We start from the raw sequence: 21,344 nt of genomic DNA, 5'->3' as shown, positions 1-21,344 counted from the left end.
TCAGCAAATATTAATGTCAGAGAATAAAGAGAAACTGTGTTACTAAAGATTTTTAATTTTGGTCTTTTTATTTGAAAGGAAGAAAAAAGTGTTTTACATTCATCAGCCCTGAAAGATCCTCCTGCTGATGAAGGTATATACTGCAAAAGGAGTTCTGATCTACAACCTTTGCTTTCAGAAATTTCATACTGAATTTTTATTACTAAGAGGAAGATTACTAACCAAAGCTGAAAATGAGGAAAAATAATGGAAAAGTGAAAGCTGAGTTAAACAGTTTACTGCAACAAAACATAAAAGCTATAAAGTAGATTTTATCAAGTCTGAAAGACAAAAACAACATCTTTGTAGCTCTGAAAGAGAGAGGAATATTTTCATTACACCCACTGCAGAAATACCTCAAAGCAAATTTTAAAATTTGTCATGGTGTATTCCACATTCTTATTTTGAGTTTGTCATTCATCATAGAGCGATTACTAGTTAGATATGATATACTAATTAACTCCCTGAGGAAATACCTGTGTCTTTGTTGCATATCTGGGCAAAGAACAAGACATTCTAGCCACACCTATCATCAGCCACGGAAACAGCAGTGCTTTGAGCAAATGGAGTGATAACCCCTCCATGGCAAGAGCAGACCAGCTCAGAGGGCACTCCCCAGCCCACCCTTCATCTGGCAGAGGGAAAGCAGGGAAGTGGTTTCTGCTGCATTTTTTTCCCCTACACTTTATTCATTAACAAAATATTCAAATCAAGTGCTGGGAAACTGAGTGCTGCAGAACTGATTTCAGCTCCTACTGTAGGCCCTGACTTTAAGAATTATCTAACAAGGAGGTAAAAAGGGGAAGTCACACATCCTGTTGTCCCACAAGACAGTGCTATGCATGTTAAGGATAGCCACCAAACAAACCTATTTACAACCTCCCATTCCAACTCCTCCTGATAAAGCAAACTGCTTTTGAAACAATTCAACAATTCCATTAGTCAAATAATTCTTAGTGAATTAAAAAAAATAAACCATTTTCACAGCCGCTTTCCCAAATCTCCAGGGTACACTCATATATATATATATATTTGGAGCACAATAATAAAAACTGCAGATAATGACTTGGGAATGGGAACAGGTGACTTTGCACCAAATTCTCTCCACTTTACACCTTGGAAGCTCTGCAGTGAGAATCCAGGGCTCACCGGCTTTAGATGAATGACAGAGCTGTTTGACATCACGGTGTGGTCCCCCTCCATCATATCCAGCTCGCTCTTATCATCCGAGGCATCTGGAAGACTGTTAACACTACTGCTTTGGCTACTGGCACTGATAGACATACTAGGAATGGACTGATTGCTTCCGACACTGTTCACTGTTCCCGTCCTGCCCACACCATGATCTTGTTCCTAGGAGAAAGGAATTAGAAAGAAAATTCAAACCTATCCCAGAGGTACCTGTGGACATTACCCAATGGAATATTCATTCCATTTCTCTCTAAAGGCATCCAACCTGCCACGTCATGGCACTTTCCAACCTCCAGGCATTGCCACGAAACATTTTTCTTGTGGGATGCTGGGGAGAGAAAGAGTCAGCCCTGTCAAGATTAACTGGCTGATGTCAGATTCTTTTCAACAGCAAGCCTGTTAACAAGCTGAATTCTATCATGTATCAGCCACAGCGTGTCACCAGAAATTGCTGTGACACCAGAATCACCTCAGTGCTCAGCTGGGACCCTGCACCTTGCAGGCTCTTTTCTGTACAGGAGAACTGGAATTCAGTCTCCTTCTCCACATGGTGACTGCAGCATTCAACCCAAAAAAGAGAAATCCATTTCCCTGATTACCTGTTTTTCTTTTCTTTTTTTTTTTTTTTTTTTTTTTAATAAATCAAGTAAAAACCTCAATGCCTTTAGATTTAGAACAACATTCTCAGTACATATGGTCAAAACAGAGGTTAACTGCAGTTGCTAAAGAGTCCTCATGAAGCCTCATAAACAGGCAAAGAAAGAGAGGATTTACAGGACTGGAAGCTGACTGTTCAAGCATGAACACATGGCACAGCTTCTTGCCAGCACTAGGCATCTACCCTGTTTGTCCTTGTTTGTGCCTTGAGGTAGCTTTATTGCAAGCACAAAGAGGGAGACAGTGTTTACAGCCAGGTGTGTAAACAGCCTCCCTTCATTTCAGCAATATCTGAATTGTGGTTATTTAAATGACAGTTCACTCTCTATGGTTCAGTGATGAAATCCAGCATTTCTCTCACCTCCTCCTCCTCCTGGGTTTCCACTGCAGGGCCATTGTGGGCCTCCTGGAAGAGGAGCTTCTTCATTTTACGATACTGCAGGTTGTCCAGTTCTCTCACTGCATCCTTTGTTCTCTGAATCAGATCTATTAACACTGTTTCGGGTCGCTCTCGAAGAACAAACATGTGCTGCAGAACACAAATAGGTAAGTGGCTCTCATGCCTCCAATGCACATGCTTTAAGGACACAGTGATGAGCTCTAGTTGGGTTTATTAGCCGTCTTCCCTGCACAGGAGGAGAACATCTTCACAGCTAACATTGGTATTATTTTCAGACTTTGCAATCAAGATAGATTTCAGAATGATTGTACCAAAAACTAAAGGTGTAAAAACCCAGAAACAGCATTTTACATGCCATGAAAACTTGCTCACTATAAACTTACACTTCAGAAACATCATCTACTAGTGGTTTAGTGAGGGAAGAGCAAAAAATACCAAATAAAAGCTAAAGCTGCTAGACTGGCTAGTATCTTTAACCAAATGTTAATTAACTCATCAGCTAACTCTCAGTATAAATCCCATTTCCTTGTTTAGAAAAGCCTGGGAATCAAATATTCATCATACAGCTCTGAGTCATAAAATAGGCTGTGAACCTTAGAGCTTGGTCCTGGAACAGTTCCCCACGTTCTGCTCCTCTCTTGGAGATATTCACCACATTTCTCTGCAAAGGTGCTATATTTTACCCATAGGTAAAGCAAGAACTGTCTATGTATGTCAGAAGCAGCTTTTGCAGTCTCCAGATGCAATGTGCTGTGGAAGCATGAGTCATTATTAACACCACCACTACTTTCATTTTGTTCCTTTGGAGAACTGCAATGCTGTTTCCAACATGGCACATTCCCTACCTGTCCCTGTAAAGTGGCATGCAGCTGTTTCAGACTATAGTTATGGAAGGAATACATTTCCAAACGTTTCATTTCCATCAATGTTCTCTTTAATTGCAGCACATTGCTCAAAATAAAACCAATCTGTAGAATTCTGAAATGGCAGGACTACACACCCACACCGAAACCTTTCCAGGATAATTGCATTTACTTTCTGAATAGACAGTTTTCAAAGAGGCACAAGTCCCCAGAGCCATTTTTAGGTAAAACCATGCAAAAAGGTGCTGATAAAACCTTCATAAATAGCATCCATTTCCCTGCAATGCAAAAAATTTGGAAAAACACTGTTTAGCAGAAGCAGGGCCAGGATAAAAAGAAACCCAAAATGTCAGAAGCACTGTAAAGAGAATGACAAGTTAGCAAAATTCTGAATGCCACCTGATGCCACAAAGGAAATCCATCAAAGTCACACAAAAAAGCAGCTCCAATACCCAACTTCTCTGTGAGTTCTGTTCACATGCCAGCCTTTTGCAACAATCTACCCCATTGGCTTTGTCTCCAGACTACAGTGAGCAAAGCCAAGTACCTGCAGCACTCAGGAGCACAAATGAAGAATTAAAAAAGAAGCTAAGAAATAAAGCAAGGAAAAACCTGCAGACTGCTGAGGCTTTTTCATGCCAAGGAAAAATAGAGGGAGGAAAAATTGGTTTCTTTTGCCTCCTTTTCCCCAACAGTGGATTTCAGGCACTGCATAAAGCACTTTGGAGTGCTCTATAGCACAGAACACAGAGGGAAGTAACAAAAAGTATTTGTTAGCTAATGCATGGCAGCTCTGTCAGGATTAATTATAATCACTGGAATGATTGAGTTTACAAACTAAAACTCTCGACAAGTTGATGGTCATCCAGTGTCACCTTGGTGGAGTGACCTTTTATGCTGAGAACTCCAAGGCTGGCTTGGAAAGTCACCTGGGGAACACTCTGAGACACTGCAGACAGGCAGCAAAGCCAGGGCTGCCAGCACAGTCCTCACAGCTCAAAGGTGTTTGAGCATCATTAACCATAACCTTGTACAGTAGGTGAGACAAACCATCATCACAGGGCACAGTCCCTTTTAATAGCACATGGAAAACAGAAAGGACAAGCAAGCCAACCTTCAGAAGCTCCTCTGATGTAGGCCTGTCTTGAGGAATTTTCTGGAGGCAAGAATCTACGAAGTTTCGAAAATAATCAGACCTGTGTCAAGGAGAGGAAAAAAATCCACCTAAGTTAACAACCCAGTTTAATTCATTAAGGAGTCAAGATCCTCACATCTGAAAGCTTGTAGCTCCTAGGCCAAGAACTATGGTTCAGTAAACCATAATTAGGAAGTTTTTAACTTTTGAAACTAGTTTACTGTATTTGCTGTTTTCAAGACAGTTTTTGAGGCTGGGAGGCACAAAATGTTACTACTGTGCTTTATTCTTCTGAAGTTTATGCAACAGACACTTGCCACACACAAGCTGTGTCTTCATCTTGCAAAGCAATACTTCAACAAAACAGGATTTAGAAATTGACAGTGTGGTTTGTGATAAAAAAAACCTAAACCCCACAGTTTTGGCTAGCTTGGGAGCTTCAAAAGTTTACTGACCCATGGACGGAATTTTTTACAGGATCTTAAGTTCTTCCAGCAGCCTGTCCTGTTCCTACTACAGTGAAGAGTCTCAAACATATATTTAGTAATTGGTCAATTTTGTGTACGAAATGTATAGTGAATCTAATGAGAACCTTCCAGCTCACATCCTCCCAACAGGACTCCAGCCATTTCAAGAACTCAGCATGACAAAGCACTCCATTTACAGCCATCCCCTCCAACATTCCTCCCTCAGCAATACTCACCATTCATTAGACTGTAGTGTAGGGGATTCATTCTGCGCTATGTGATATAAGGCACTCATTGCGTTCATGTTAAACAAAGGAGGCTTCCTTTCCGCTGCACACAAGAGAAAAGAAGTTTTTATATTGGGAGATAGTCTCATGTTGTTGCTTTTTTTTTTTTTTTTTTTTTTTTTTTTTTTTACAGTTTACAACTCTTTAAAAAGAAAACCACATCAGCAAAATCCCTACTGCCTGAACATGGAACCCCAAACCAACCCTACCCTGCAATCAGACAGATATGTTGGCATATGTCCTGTGCCATTGCAGAAGATGAAAGCCCTTTGAAGATCAAATGCCTTGTCCTCTCAAGCTTTTAAATTACGTGGTTTATCATAGTTGAGTTCTCTGACTCATTGTAATGTACTAAAATAGGAGTAAGTTAACAGTAAGCTCTATACTGGGTGTTCAGCCACTAAGCATTCCTGGCTTCATACACCCCCCCTTTGTTTTTTTTAATCTACAGTTGCTAAAAAGCTAAGAAATATTTATTTCTAGCAGGATAGCAGTGATGAAGAAAATGCTGGTTACAAGAACCATCAAATCACACTTAACTGACTAAGCACATGGGCAGGAAGTCAGCAACAGGCCAACTCTTTATACTATTTTGAGAGTTGCCTTCTCTCTTTGGCTCTTCTCTCTTTCAAGCTTGTATTACTCTTATAGACTGACACAGCATGAAAGCCTAATGAGGAAGGAGATGATCTCACTGTAACAACAAAATTGAAGCTTCATCAGAATGTTTATGGGGCAAACTTTATAAAGCTCAGCCTTGCCATAGACATTCCAGAGAAGCTGGTCAGGCCACGAGGATGTTCCTACACTACTGAAAATGCAACAGAAAACTTTCCTTCCTCAAAAAAAATAAACAACAAAAAATAATGCTGCTTTTCTTAGTCTGCTCAGTTCTGAGTTGAATAGCAGCACTGAACTATGGATCAGGAATCATGGTACACTCATGGCTATGGCAGGATGGACTAAGCCCTACAAATTCCTCAGACTGGGTAGATTGAGGACTTAAGCCTTTCCTCAAATTCAGCACTTTACCTCCTCTAATCTGTCAGATAACTAGTTGCTGCTATCAAGGATCAGACAGATTATTCATTAAACTATTGTAACTGACTGTTCTCTCTACCTTTTTTTCCCTCTTAGCTCACCTGAATAAAACAGAAATCTTCTGGAAACCCCGAAACCGAGTCCTCAATAAGACCATTTCTAAGACTTAAGTGATAATTTGAGAAGACTACAAGACATCTCATTTCCCTGCTGCCTTCCCATGCTTACTCAAAGCAACACAAATGAGCCAGGCATGGACCCAGCCTACACTGCTCTGCTGTCCTGACCTAGTCTCACCTCCCACCACGGCAGCAGCCGTAGACGAAGCCCAACACGCTTCATCCTGCAAGAACGCGGCGTGCAGGACTCCGGGGGTGTGGCGGCCATGAGCTCACTGCATTCCTGGAGCCCTGCAGCCAGCCAAGTCTCCTTACTCCACTCAGAGCAGGATTCTGTCATGACAGTCACACCCCTTCAACTTGCTTTATATTGGCAACCAAGAGGAAAAAAAAAAAAGAAACCCCAACAAACAAAATCTCTGCTCTGAAGAAAGAATCTATTTCGCGTCCTGGAAGAAAATGAAGTTGACAGTTTGGAATGCCAGACAGCATTTTTAGCTAAACTGTGCAGTTCACATGGATTAGTGTGTTCCTGAGAGCTCTCACTGCCTGGCTGGGCTGCTCCTCCATGGAGGATGGGTTGGAGCACGAGCAATCAGATCTGACAAGGATGGGAGGACAGCCTCAGGTGCATGGAGCAGTGGCGTGCATGGTGTGTTTCAGCCAGGGTGTTTTTGTTCCAAGAAAACATGATGTGTTAAATTTAAACAGAATGCCATACTAACACTGTCCCTTTAAACTCACATCCTGCTTTAAAGCTTTAAAGGATCTGTTCTATGGCAATGCAATGCCATCATTTCTTTAGGCTTTGAGTTTCAGGTAACCACTTCAAAATTGGATTATTTCGTATCTTTTTGTTGAAGGAACAAAAAGTCTATTCAGAAGTGACAACACACACTGAATACAGCTTTGAAGTTGTCAACTTCTCCAGAACTTCATCACTGCAAAATTTTTAATGCATGTTAAATTTTCACAGAAACAATATCAACTTATAGCACTAAATAGATCTCCACACTGGTACCCTTAATGGTTCACTTCTAAAGCTGCTCAGCAATTGACTGTTTTTAAGTTCAGAAGTTAACTGCCTCTCCCACAGAATGTGAACACCCTTAGTGATATCACTCTCTTTGTCTATATAACTCTTTTTCTTCAGGTAATGAAAACACAAGTTCCATAAACATCAGACTGGAGACTTGGTCTGGAATTCTAGAAAGCACATTTCACTCTCTTTTCTAAAGCTCAGGGCCCAGAGAAACCAGGACAAGAAAAGGAGCACAAATCTTCTGCACTGTGATTCAACTGAATAAATTCCAGGTATTAAATAATAACATTTTAATTTTTTTCAAAGGGAATAACTTACCTAACTCAATACAGGTAATTCCAAGAGACCAAACATCTACTTTGCCATCATACTGCCCTTCATCCATGGCTAAAATCACTTCTGGGGCCATCCTAAGAAAAGAAACTGGTGCTTAAAATAGGCAGTGGAATACATTATCTCCATCAGTATAAAAAAGCTGTTTCCCTGATTTCAGCTACCATAAACAAATATTCCCCAAGCTATCAGGCATGACCATGGGATACTGGGAACAAAGACCAGGCACTCACACTGGTGCAGGCCTGCAGAGGCTGGGTGATGCTCTCCTGTGCTTGCCCAGCTTTCCATTTGTGAGTATCATCACCTTCTCACCCTCCCACATTTCCAATAGTTTAGCTGGCTGACCAACTGTGGTGAAATAATTATAACATGCAGTTGAGTAAACACCACAGATTAGGTGTAAGAGATCAAAAGCATACAAGGGATCTGCAAAGGGGGTGGTTCAGTGAACCTGGCCTTTCCTATGGAAGAAAAAACACTTCAGTTATTTCAACAGCCAGACATGGTGAGAATACATGAATTGTTTAAACCACTGGGGGGAGTGATTAAAATATATTACAGATGATTCAATCCCACCTCTATCACTTTAGGTCAGTCTAAGCAGAAAGCAAAATGTTTTTATTACTTTTTGTGAATACAAACACAGGGATACACAATTTCTTGGAACTCAGAGCCTGCTTACTATTGAAACTGTTTTTTCTAACAAAGTACATTTTAATCATCACCACAACTGGAAGATTACAAAGCTAGCTCCAATAAACCCAAGTATTTTAAATAGCCAATGCATGATCCTTTCACTTCACAAAGCCAGAAATGAGTAAATCTCTTGGCTTACCAATATGGCGTCCCCACAAATGAGTTGGCAGGAGATGCTATGGAAGCAGACCCAAAGTCAGCAAGTTTCACCTGTCCTGGCTCTGTCAGCAGGATGTTCCCTGCCTTGATATCTCTGGTGATAGAACACAAGTGTCAGTATTACTCCCCTCCTAAGAAGAAAACTCCCTATTGGACAGACTATGAAACACACCAATATTCACATGTTCAAGCTGCAAAATATTCACATTTCCTCCAAACACCAAGTCTTTAACCATTAGGTTAATTGCTTAAAGTGGCCCTTGATTTTGGATTCTTTTGTCTTACATGCTAGTCTTGCTAGTTTTTAGACTACTACAAATAACTTGTTTGGAGTATATGGATACTGTGAAAAGCAAATCTCTGCTTACAATGTAGAATTTGGGATGGAGAGGATACAATCAACAAAACAAATTATGTGTATGAGACAGCAAAAGTGTAACTACTCACCTATGGATCATATTGTGAGAATGCAAGTATGCTAATCCCTGGAGAGCACCATGGGTAATTGCTGCTATTTCCACTTCTTGCAATGGCTTTTTATGAACTTAAGGAAAGAATTTATGTGAAATTCAATATTACAGAAAACAATACAGTTTGCAGCATGCAAGCCAGTACTGTTAACAATGTAAACAGAAATACTAAAAGTCCATTTTCACTGGGTTCAGTATGAGAAGCAAATGTAAAAATAGTTCACAGAGTACATTCTATAATCAGATGTAATCTTCTAACTGTAAACCAGCAGCTATTTACTACCAGAGAGACCACTCTCCAACCATAAACTGCATTCCTGTCAGTTATGTGACCAGTCTCCCAAGTAACTTCTTGAGACTCAGGATTGAGTTTTCCATTAATGAGGTAAAACCCCAAACCCCAGAAATTTACAGCAATTCACACACAAATAAATTTTAGCAACACAGATCAGATTCTGGCAGCTCAGCTTTTGGTCCTGAAATGCTTCCTTCAGCAAGGAACAACTTACTGGCCATACAGAAATCTTCAAAGCCAGGCCATTTTAAGAAGCCTGATAGAAAAATGACCATTTAATGGAAGACCTCATCAGCACAACCCTAACACTGCTGTAGTGCTATTCTAGTCAACAGGCCTAGAGTTGTTAGTAAGCATTTGGATCAACAGCAAGGGTTTTCAGAAGTAAATCTTGAACTGTCATGGCAGGAGAACCTAAAACTCAGAAGCAAACAAATAGCAGACTGACAACTTTAAAACAGTAAGAACCAGGGAGAAACTAAGCACACCTGGGAAAATCAGTATTCTACAGAAAACCCACTACAATTATGCAAGAATTTGACAAACTGCACCTATTTATACACACTCTGGCCCCAAACAAAACTATAAATTTAAGGAAAATTCTGTAATGCTGTAACCCCCTAGTTCAGTACTCTACTTCTGACTTTCCATCAAATAAATATGTGTGACTCACTTACCTTCTAGTAAGTCTGATGCTGATCCTAAACAATATTCCATAACAAGCTGTTATAGGAAGAAATCAAAGTAGTTAGAAAATCTGTAATAGTAAATAAATGTTTTCTAGACTTGTATGGAGAAATCCAGAACTAATTCCTGGAACACACAGTGCAGGCTGCCATAACAAAGCAAATACTGCTTGTATTATAACATAAACTCCATTCCAGCACTGACCCCTCCCACAAGTACAGCTCTAAGTGGAATTAAGCATAACCCTCCAGTAAGATACCAAGCAACACCACTTGCAAGGAAGGCCAAAGCACATTCATGACCAGTTAGATATTGTATTACATATCATATTTTATATGCACATGCTTAACAGGAATGTTAAACTGCACTTAACAAGCTTATCAGAGTATTAAAGGGCTATTTAGGGATTTACTTAAGATTCTGTCCCAGACAGATTTCAAAAAGAGAAACTAAAACTTTGCCCTACAGATTTATTGAAGCTAACTCACAAAACAGTACTTACAACTTAAACTATTAGTTCAGTAATATGATTTCTTTAGTATATTGCACTACAAAACTTTATTAGTGATGGGTGCACATTATTGCAAATACTCAGTTTATCAAGCTAAATACACTAGAACAGCAACACTTAAATCTAAGCAAAAAGGCAAATTTCCCTAAATCTTGGTTCCAGAAAGTACATTCAGTTTGTTGAGCACCTGCAAGGCCCTTGGCTATGCTCATCTCAGTCTGTACAACACCAGTGCTCAGGTGCCTCCCAAAATCCAGCTGGAAGGATTTCAAAGCACCTTTAAGCAAGGAAGAGAAGTGCAGAGCAGCATTTGCTTACCCATGCTGTATGCTCCCGCAGATAGCAGCCTTTGTATTCTATACTGTTAGGGTGTTTTATTCTTTGGAGGAACTTGACTTCCTTAATAATATCCTGCCATTTCTGTAGGGAATAAAATAAACAGAAAGACTTTTTAGAACTGTTACCTTGTTCTTGTTGTTGTTACTATGTAGTTTAATTATTTCAAGAGGCAAAACTATCTCAAGGTTCAAATCAAAGTAAGTTTGTATCAACACTATGATATTCACTGCTTAACTCCTCAGCAGACCCACAAAATAAGTTGCTGATCAATTAGGCTCAATGCAAGGATTTCTCATCAATGCAATGCTTTATGTTTATATATTTGTATGTGTGCATAGGATATACTGGTAAACACTTAACATCTGAGCAAGTCCTCAAAAAAGAAGTGATCCTCTACTAAGGGATATCAATTCTGTTGTCAAATCAAACATACACCCCAACCTGAAAGAGATGTGGGTGCTAAGTGTCCTTCAGTAGGATCAGCTGCCTCTCTCAGCTCTTGTTACTCTAAAGACCTACCCCTACTAGTCACTATATTACACTGGATGAGGCTCCCTTTATCAGCTGCCAACTATCTGAGTACATTCTTGATAACGTTTCTCTATTACTAGTTTAATCTTTACAAGGGCCAATTTAAAACTAGTTACCTACTAGATAAAGGAACGGCTCTGCTGGAGAAAAAATATAAACAGATAAAACAAAGCCAGGTTTATAATAAGGGGAGCTCTGTTAGTGCAACTTTAAAGCACAGAAGAGGCCAAAATGTCAAGTTCCAACGTGTGCCTAGACACTGACATTGCTTGCCTTGGAGACCTCCAAGTCCCCCCATGTGTTGCACATCCACATCTCCTCAGGTAATAAAGGCAAGAGTCTGAGAGTGCCACAGCAAAACTACAACCACAGAAAGTACCTTCAATACCAACTGCAGTGGCTGAAACCATTTAAGTATGCAGCCATAAATGTAAGAGTGTTGACACTGTAAATGTTTTTGAGCAACAGTATCAGTTGTGAAGTTAACCAGAGGGAGAGGAATCCAACACCAAAAGGCTCAAAAGTTGGTTTCCAGGTCCTGTTAATCTCTCAGCACACTCTTCCTCACGTGTTGGTATGTGGGTAGTACTCACAGAAGGCCCATCCACCCTAAGGCTTTGGAAAACATGTGCAAAACCTCAATAACAATTTTAGGGTTAGAGAAACACACGAAACCAGGGAACACAGAATCCCACAACTGAGGCAGCTGATTGACTACATTAAGCATTTCTCAACACCAGAATGGCTAAAGAATGACACAGTGCAGCTATAGCACAAACCCTCTCACTGACACTGGAGTGACTTCGTTGCCTTTTACCTTCAGCCTTAAAGGCTTTGAGGTACTAAGCAATAAAAGCCAAACCAAGAAAGCATCATGTTAAATTTCTATACTGGGAAGAGAGAAGTCATGTATTAGTCAAGAAGTATTCATGATTTCCTGCATAAAAAAAAAGCTCCAAGATCACATTAAGAGCACAGTACTACATTTTTCAAAGGTTTTAAACCTATTCTTAGTACAAAATATGACATTATTTGAGAGAATAATTTTTTCCCACCAATGATAATATCTTATTATGAAACTAAATGATACCAGAATGCCCTTAATCAATTTTCTTTACATCAGCTCTATCATAACTCCAGTGAACTTCTGAACAAAACAAATAAATATGGATGTAAAATAGAAAGTGTTTTAATCCTGCTCTTATTACTTTCTTCAAAATAAAGAAACATACGCATTGAAGACAAACAAAAGCTATTTTTGAAGCATGCACAGTTTGTTTCATTCATGTGAATAGAGTATTTATAGCTCACAGTAATTAAAACAGTAGGACAAGTAGCAAGTACAAATTATTCTTTCATCAGTACACAGTTAAACAAGTCACCGCAGCGACAAAACAGAAACAGGCACAGCAAATTTAACTCTGAAGCTAGAATTCAGGACTGCTGGAGAGACACTGCCACCTCTACCTCCTACACAGACACACACACAGAGGAAGGAATAGTTCAGCCCCTTGGAGTGCAGATGATCAATACACAAAAGGCAGGCACAGAAAGCAATGAGCTGTTAGTCGAACTCATCAGAGCAAGGCTGCTGCTAAGATTGGAATATAGAGAATGGAGGGAGGGAACCATAAATGCTTTGGACAACATGCCTATGAAAAATACTTCTGCTGAAAAATCATGCCATGATTTGATAGATGTTATTTACCAGAAATAATACCAAATTAGCTGCTTGTGTCATCTTGGGCTTTTCAAGAATCTGCATTAGCACTTAAATGTTTCAAGTATAAAATCAACTCTCTCTGCTAAGCATCCCAGGGAAAGGATACACATCTGGGGTGGCCATAAAAACACTTAATGTCCAAATCTCAGAGGCCCACTTGTACAGACCCTTCTGCAAAGACTGCCTTAATCCCTGGCTCTGGCAATTCTTGTGGAATTATGCTGCTGTTCAGATTTTCACACTCATTCATTCACCATTCTTTTGCCTTTGTTTCAGCTGCTCATCAGCACAGTCATTCAGGGAGAGATGCATTCTGCCTCACTACTTGGTACAAGGAAGGCTCCCTCTCACTACTGCATCCATTTCTATTATTCCTTTGTCCTGGATTTTGGAAACGTATTTAAAATGGAACATTTAAGGGCAGTAAGACACCAACATACAAACTCATCATTTTAATTTTTTTTCCTGTCTACACATTTCTGTGGTCCCAAAAAGAGCCCTTTGTATCTGAAAGAAGAGAGTTCCACCTCTCTTTTTTCAGGAGCAGACTACACAGAAATACACGGAACATTACATTGATTTATTTACACAGTACTCTTATTCACATTTGCAGTTATAGAAAAATATAGAAAATATTTCTCCTGCAGGAACCCAAGCTAACTAAAACCATCCCAATATAGCAATTATTTGCAATGATCAAGGTTTAATATACAACATGTTTTACATACCTCATTGGACTGCTTCCCACTATATGACATTTTCTTGATGGCCACCACTTCATTGGTGCGCACATCACGTGCCTGTAACAGGAAAACACAATCCATCAGCTCCTTCAGGCCCCAGCTTCCCATAAGATGCAAACCACACACAATCATCAAATAATCTCTATTCTTAGCTAACTTTTGCAGAACATAAAACTAAAATATCTTCCAGAGGTGTGACTGCTGCAAAAATTAGGAATTTTTTTCCAAAGTGAAAGGGAGACAAGGTGTGACATTTTTCCATGCTCAGCATCCACCAAGTCTCTGCAGGAGTCACGCATTGTGACTTAAACTAAAACTCAGCTCTGATTCAAGCAGAAGGGATTTTCCCTAAATCAGCTTCTCTCCCTGCCCAGGTCCATTCCACATGAAACAGAAGCAAGGCTCAGCCACCCAGTTCCACTCAATCCATAAGGAAAGATGTCACATGATGCACTGGAGACAGCCACCAGTGTCTGGAGCAGGTTTCTCCCCAGTGCTCCCAAAAATTTTGTGTCTTAAAGGAAGGCAGAAGATACAGAGAGACATGGCAGCAATCCAAGTGACCCATCTTCAGATGAGGCTTCTCAGTTTCATAGTATTGTTATTTACACTGCACCATAAATGTACATGGTTTTTCACACTTCAAAGACAAACTTCCTGACTTCAGACAGCAACAATGCAAGGCAAGGACTAGACAAGAAGCTTTGTTTAATTCAGCACCAAAGCAAGGGCTCATTCTCCACAGCAGGAGAAGAGGCAGCACCTTGCAGGAAGGATGGCTCCAAATAAGACCCCAGATTTCCTCTGTTAGAGATTTCAGCAGCACAGGAGGGTGGTGGAGGAAAAGACCTCTGAGTCTCTCTGATAATAATAATCAACTTGGACATGAAGCCAAATGATATAAATCAGAATCATGTGCACCACAGCATTCACAGATGACTGATGAAAATGTTGATTTTTAATATATTTGTACTATCAAGCACAACCTACCAGAACATGGATTAATGAAGTACTAGGGCTCTGCCTTTTGTAAAAAGATTTTTCAGTCATGTTTTAATTCTGCTGTTCATTAAAGAGATTCCCAGAATTCCCTGCCAGTCTTTATTTCAACTGGCTATGATAAGCTTGAACCAATACTATTTTCACTTTTCTTTCTGTTTCAGAGGATCCTCTCACTGACAGTACCTGTAAAGTTGGGGGGGGTAATTATTTTCGTTGTTTGAGACAAAAAGAATAAAATTCTGACTGCTAGATCTTTACTGACTAAAGACAATCTCTGAAACATTCAACTGTGTGAAGAACTGCCAATAAAGCAGGGAAGCAAAATACTACAGTAAAGCAGAAGGAACCCAGCTCTAACAAAAGAGAGTGGGTTATTCTTCTGCTCCATCTGCAGTGTTCCAGTGTAGTAGGTTTCCTGTGTCAAGCAAAAGCTATTATTACACTGCAGAGCAGGGAGTAGGGTAAGGATAATACCAAAAATGATTCAGAGGTGCCAGACTTGCAGTTTCTAAGAAACTAAAACCATGAGGTGAACCAGCAAAATTCGTATCAATTATAAAAGGAAAAAAAATGAAAGGAACTTTTTGCTATGAAGGATGCAACAGAAACAAAGAGACAGGAGTAAGATCAATATATATCACCCATTGGTGGGATCACTGCTAAAAGGGAAGGAAGATGGGTACAACTATCAGTAAAACCCTAAACTCTATTTTAAATTAGGTAGGAGAGATTTCAGGATTATATGGATTTTCTATTGGGTAATTATCCCCACATCTATTTATCAATCAAATTTTTGGTGCAGGCTGCATGCCATGAAAGCTGCCTGGAGAGAGAATGCTTTGCATCAGAAAACCCAAGCAAACAACACCTGACAGAGTCTGCTGAACACCTACAGTCCTAGAGAGGGAGAACTGTCCTGGCTGACACCCCAGAAATATTAAAATCACAGAGTTGCATTTGCTTTTTTAAGTTTCCCTGTGATCTGGGATAATTGAAAAACAATTCCTAGACAAAAGCCAGGAAGATGTGCAAGGGCAGCTCCCTTTAACCATCCAAATGAGCAAGGCTTGTTTCATGGCAGACATGTATGCACATATATCCTGCTTTCTTCCAAAAACTCCACACAAAGGATCAACATCTGGTGACCAGAGTAGCTTCAGCATTGATACAGGCAAAGTATGCACAAAGAAAGTGGAGTATGTCACTGGCTTCAGTAATATCATTTAAAGCAGTTATTAACTATAATCCAGTATTATGTTAATTAGAGAAAGTTTAATTGTTTGCAGTAGCAGAATCAAAATTTTGTCAAGAAACTTAAGAAGTCTTATTTCTAGCTTTACAGAGGAATAAAGCACCCAAGAGACAGACTCCCCTGTTTCAGTTCTTCATGCTTTCACATTAAATTTCCCTCTCCAGAGTTGTCTCTCTGATCTTTTGGGCTTCTCTTTGAAGGATGGGGCACATTGCATGGAGCAGTTTCAGATTCAACATCTCAGAACCATTAGTAGTAAAAAGACACAACACAAAACTTAGAGGTTTAAACTTCCTAACACAGAAACAGCAACAGAGTGCCCTTATCAGAAACCTTCTCTTGACAAAAATGAAGCCCCTACATGGGCTGGGGTTGTGTGATACACTGCTTAGACTTGTCTTTATGCAAGTGCCAAATCAGAGGTACTTTCTGACAAAGAAGCACAATCCGAATGCCAGCAAGTAATTGCACTCTTAGTGCAATAGTGAGTAAATACCGATCTATAATGAACTGGTGATTTAAAATGGTGGGGGGAAAAGAGAAAGAATGACTAGAAATTAATGGCCTCTGAGTTGCAATTGCTTTGGAGATGGAGCTGGTAATGGGCCATCAGCCCTTACCACAAGGACAAAGTTCAGGCAGGCTACAAAAACCCCATGGCAGCTTCCTGCTGGTGTTTGGGAATGCTGTTTGCCTCCAGCTCACAGCCTATCTGCAGCTGCATTTTGGGTTTCCATATCTGTGTGGTCCATGCGTGCCTCTGAAAGATACAGTGTTCCAAAAAAACTTCCACAAAATTTCTTCAATAATATTTCCACATAGCAGGAAGACAGATCTGTCAGCTCCCTCCCTTGATATTCGCTCTTTAACCAAAGTGAGGTGAATTTAAGGCCACAGGTGAAGACTGTTTCGTTAAAAAACACTTCCTCCCCCAGATCTGTTCCCAGACAGTGGTGGCTCATAGTTTTAAGCAGGGAACAAAATTAAGAAGCTTTTCCTAATTAGTTCATCTGTGCTGCATTAAATTTGTGCTGGAAGGTTCCCAACATGGTCTGCTGCAATTATTAACACTGAATAGGCATCTCATAAAATAGTGACACAAATGGCTTTCTGAAGGAAAATTGGCAGGTTTGGCCACACCTCCTATAATTATAAACGTGAAAAGGTTTTCTGAGGAAAGTGTTTTTTAATGAAGGCCCCACAATATTTGGTTAGCACACAGCAAGCTGCACTGAGGTTGCCATGAGGATCCCTTCATGTCAGGTAAGTATTATGCAGATGGATACTGGGATTCTTGCCTGCAGTAGGAATGGATGTGACAGGACAAATGACAACAAAAGCACCCACACTCAGGTGTCAAACATAAAGAATGGCTTTAAGGGAGCCTCGGGGTATGCACAAAGGGGAAGAGAACTCAATTTCTCTCAAGGAACAAGAGGTGATAAGGAGATGATCAGACCAAGAGAAGTGCACTGCCAGTCAGAATTGATGGAGCAGAAGTCCACGTTTTAATTTGCACATAAATCCCTGCCTGCAACATAATGATGCACCTAAAGGGCAAGGACAAAGTTTCCAGGGCTTTTTTTTGTATGCAAACAGCTCTCAGAGACTGCAAGTTTGTGAAAGGATTGAGACCATACAGACACACAAGATAACATCTCTGCCCCAAACACCACACAAAAAAAGTCACAGTAGTTAGTTTCTTTTCCTCATTATGCTCAAAAAAGTCTACACCCACAGTTTAAAAAGAAACACAGCTAAAATTCACAAGTCGTGCTGCTACTTACAAAATAAACTGCTCCGAAGCTTCCATGGCCAATCTCTCGGAGATCTGTGAAGAGCTTTTCTGGATCTTCTTTGAAGAAGAGCTCTGCAATTTCGGGGTCCTTCAGGCTGCCCGCTCGGCTGGTTGATGGCATCCTGCTGGGCAGTCAGCCGACCGACTATCTGGGTTTAAAGTGCTGCTTCAACCCTTGGCTCATCTGTATGAATGGAGCCTCTTCAGCATGGATTACTGCAAGAAAAAGATTGCAATCCTTCACTGCTTATCCTCTGCTCAAAGAGCCCCAAACAAGCCAGAGCAAAGCAGCTTCCACTTCCTCCAGAGCAAGCAGCCCTGGTGCTGGGATAATGTCACAGCCCCACCGTGACACCAGTCAAGGACCTCATCTAGGACAGAGACCAAAATCAAAACACAAAATGAGGCGCATTCCATGCTCCAGCATCTGCTCCATCACCTGCAGAGCAGCCAGAGAATCTCTGACCAGTTCATCACCAGTGAGTCCACATGACTGTGACACCCTCCCTCTGAAGAGCTACACCCACTGTGTCCTAAAAAATTGTTTGGATTTTGTGCTGTCTATCACAAAGTGCCTGCTCTTCAGAGGTTTACTTGCAATCCCTTCCTCAGAGAAACAGCATCCAGAAGAGGAGATACCCAATTCCACACCCGCTGCTCCTCCTTCTGCTCTGCTTCAGCAGAGGCAAACACACATTGAAATTGTGACTGGCATTTGAGACAATGGACAATAGGCCATTGGCAAACCCTTTCTTCAGAGGAACTTGCAACTTCAGACACAACTGGGAATGTATAAAATTCTTTCTGTCTGCACCATGAGTTCACTTTCATTTACTACAAGCTTTGCGTCTTGGAATCTATCCAAAATAAAAGTATAACGTTAAGTTGTGCTAAAATCTTACAATATTTTTACAACAGGTGATGCCAAAAAACCACTACAAATAAAAAGCCCTTTTGCTCCTAAAGGGAGGTCTTAGGATTTCCTATCAAATCCCTGTAAACTATCACTAATAAAAACAATTCTGTCACTAGCAAACAGTTAATCACATATCTCTCTTCTTTCCAAAAAAAAAAAAAAAAATCTATCTGGCAAAGAGTTGTGCTTTTTTAATTTTTATTTCATATATCAAATTTGTTTTTTAAAAAAGTTGGAGGTTTATTTCCATTATGAAGATGTGAAAGACAACAAGCCTAAGTTTAAACAACACATCAAAAGGCCCTGTCCATTTCTCCTCCCTTTCTGGACACTATAAACTCCACCTTTTTCCAAGCCTCTAGACCATCAATGAATCATTTGTTTTCCAGTCCCTGCAGAGCAATTCCTACAAGGATGGAAAAAGACATATTCCTGCATGTTTGTGCTCAGTGGTTCTCCTCTCTGGAGAGTTGCAGCATGTGCAAGTCCCCACAGCCTGCCTGCTCCTCATTAGAGACCTCCCAGCATTGCTGCAGAGCCTGGCTGTGAAACACAGCCGAGATGTACCTGGCTGCAAACTCCACAGGAATCTCCAGTTTTTCTGAGGAAGACAGGCATGGGAGAGAGAAAGCACAGAAAGGAAGGAGAATCCAGCATTTTCCTCCAAGCAGTCAGCATTCAAAGAGATTTACAATGCAACCCAGAATGCATTTCCGTGATCGCCCGCTCTCAGGGGAGAAGGAAAAGCTGATACTGAAATCCCAGTGGTGGACCAAGCAGAAGAACAGGACACACATACAGAAAATATGCAGCTGCTCACAGCCCTGCCACACTGCACTGCTGAGCACTCACACTTTTCCTATGATGCAGGATCACTGCAGGAGCCTTGGAACAACCAGCATCTGCACACAGCTGCCAGGGAGGCCGAGTGGGATGCACAGGATCGGGACTGTGATATCCCCACCTTCCCTTGCATAACACCATAACTAATACTGTGTGGGAAGGGAAATAATTAGCTCTAGCTCAGCCCATACCTGAAGCACACTACATTTATGAAAGCTGGAGGAAAAGTGGGGTTTTTGTTATTTTTTCTTTTTCATATATCAACAATATTCCACTTGATTCCAGCTCTAGCAAGCACGTAACACTGAAAGACAACTGTTTCACATTTACAGCCCCCAACAAAACAATAGACAAAAAGCATGTCAGAAAAGCAAGAGAAAGGAGCTGGGGGAAGGGAGCTGATAACCAGAGCACACTCAGTGTTATTGAAGGAATGTTTCTTGGATCGACGGTAATGATGTCATGTTCCATCTTTTAAGAAGCATCAGATTCTTACAAAAAGGACATTGTTGTTCAAAAGCAACTGCTGCAATCCCAGAATGCCCTTTTCCCTACATCTGTTAGTCAGAGGGGCTAGGCTTGGATAAACCTGCTAATATGGCCAAAAGTCACATGTCCCTGTGAGCGAGCGTGCGTGTGAGAGCCAGCGCGCGGGGAAAAGCTGAGATGGGTTACAGCCTGCTCCCCCTCCCCAGAGACCCCCCACGCCAAACCAGCCACCAAACTCATCCCTGCTGTCCCTTCTGAGCATGGCTCTGAAATGTCAGCAACAGGAACATTTCTTCCTGCAGCTGAAACTCCTACCAGGCCCACTGACAACACACACAGGCGTGGGATGGGACAGAGCAGAACTCCTCACCTACCGTGATACACCTTAAAATACATTTTTTTCCCCCCTTTATTCTTGAGAACATCAAGAAAAATTTCATTATCTTTATCCTTGGAAATAATTGCTGCTTTGAAATGCATGAGAAAAAAAAACCACTATTAAGTATTAAAATCTATTTAACAGAATAGTCACAAACGTGTACATGACACTGTGCTTATCATTTGATCTCCTCAGATGAAGCAGTAAAATGCATTAATGTAAATTCCATCCATAAGAAATCTTTACACAGTCTCACTTAATGAAGTGCTCCAATTTTTATGGATGCTACAATATTAAATTCCCTCTTCTTTTTGCCCAGACAACAGGCACTGCCTGCCAAAGCCCAGCAGTGCCAGCAGCAGAGCTCTGCCTCCTGCCTTGCAGTAATGACACCTGAATGCTGTGGGGAAATGGAAAGCAGGAGAAGTGGCACACAAAGCAGCCATTGCATTATTTTAAGTGTATTAAAAATACAAGCGAGACTTAGGATTAAAACAAAAAAATCAACCCCACAACTAAACTGCCCTGAAAATTAAATCACACACCAGCAGGCAGCTGCTTTTCTGAAGTACAGTCAAGTTGCACTTGGGTATTTTACATTCTTCCACCAGTGCAATCTATTCACTACAGGGTTTTTGGATTGGTGCAGGATACTGTTAAATACAATTGTTCCCAGTGGATGGGACTGATCATCTCACTTCAGATCAGATCAGGTGGCTGGATCCTGGCTCTGGCCAAGGGAGAGGCACCGCGAACAGGATACAGCACCCTCTGAGTTTGTGCAACTACCTACAGGCCACCTTGCAGGCTGCTAAAATTAGAAAAAATAAACCCACATTTTTTCCTAGGTGTCACTCATATGAAAAGATAATATTGCACTGCATTAACACAATTACCAGGACTTCAGTCTTAACCAATAAGGTGGAGTAGGAAT

At 40.7% G+C, this 21,344-nt stretch overlaps 1 protein-coding gene across 1 annotated transcript in view; it reads right to left on the bottom strand.

The window, feature by feature from the left end:
• Positions 1-21,344, bottom strand: part of TAOK1 (TAO kinase 1) — a 67,722-nt gene that overhangs the window by 22,048 nt on the left and 24,330 nt on the right. The window contains exons 2-12 of the mRNA XM_058037338.1: positions 17,773-17,999; positions 13,717-13,788; positions 10,714-10,815; positions 9,875-9,920; positions 8,880-8,976; positions 8,413-8,526; positions 7,560-7,651; positions 4,989-5,082; positions 4,265-4,346; positions 2,249-2,416; positions 1,189-1,392 (exon numbers count right to left, since the gene is read on the bottom strand). Coding sequence (XP_057893321.1) covers positions 1,189-1,392; positions 2,249-2,416; positions 4,265-4,346; positions 4,989-5,082; positions 7,560-7,651; positions 8,413-8,526; positions 8,880-8,976; positions 9,875-9,920; positions 10,714-10,815; positions 13,717-13,788; positions 17,773-17,904 — 1,203 coding nt within the window. The 5' untranslated portion in view covers positions 17,905-17,999. The remainder of the gene's footprint in view (positions 1-1,188; positions 1,393-2,248; positions 2,417-4,264; positions 4,347-4,988; positions 5,083-7,559; positions 7,652-8,412; positions 8,527-8,879; positions 8,977-9,874; positions 9,921-10,713; positions 10,816-13,716; positions 13,789-17,772; positions 18,000-21,344) is intronic.

Source organism: Melospiza georgiana, chromosome 19 (genome assembly GCF_028018845.1).
Source record: "Melospiza georgiana isolate bMelGeo1 chromosome 19, bMelGeo1.pri, whole genome shotgun sequence".
NCBI lineage: Eukaryota > Metazoa > Chordata > Aves > Passeriformes > Passerellidae > Melospiza > Melospiza georgiana.
This window is presented reverse-complemented; position numbering and strand designations above follow the sequence as displayed.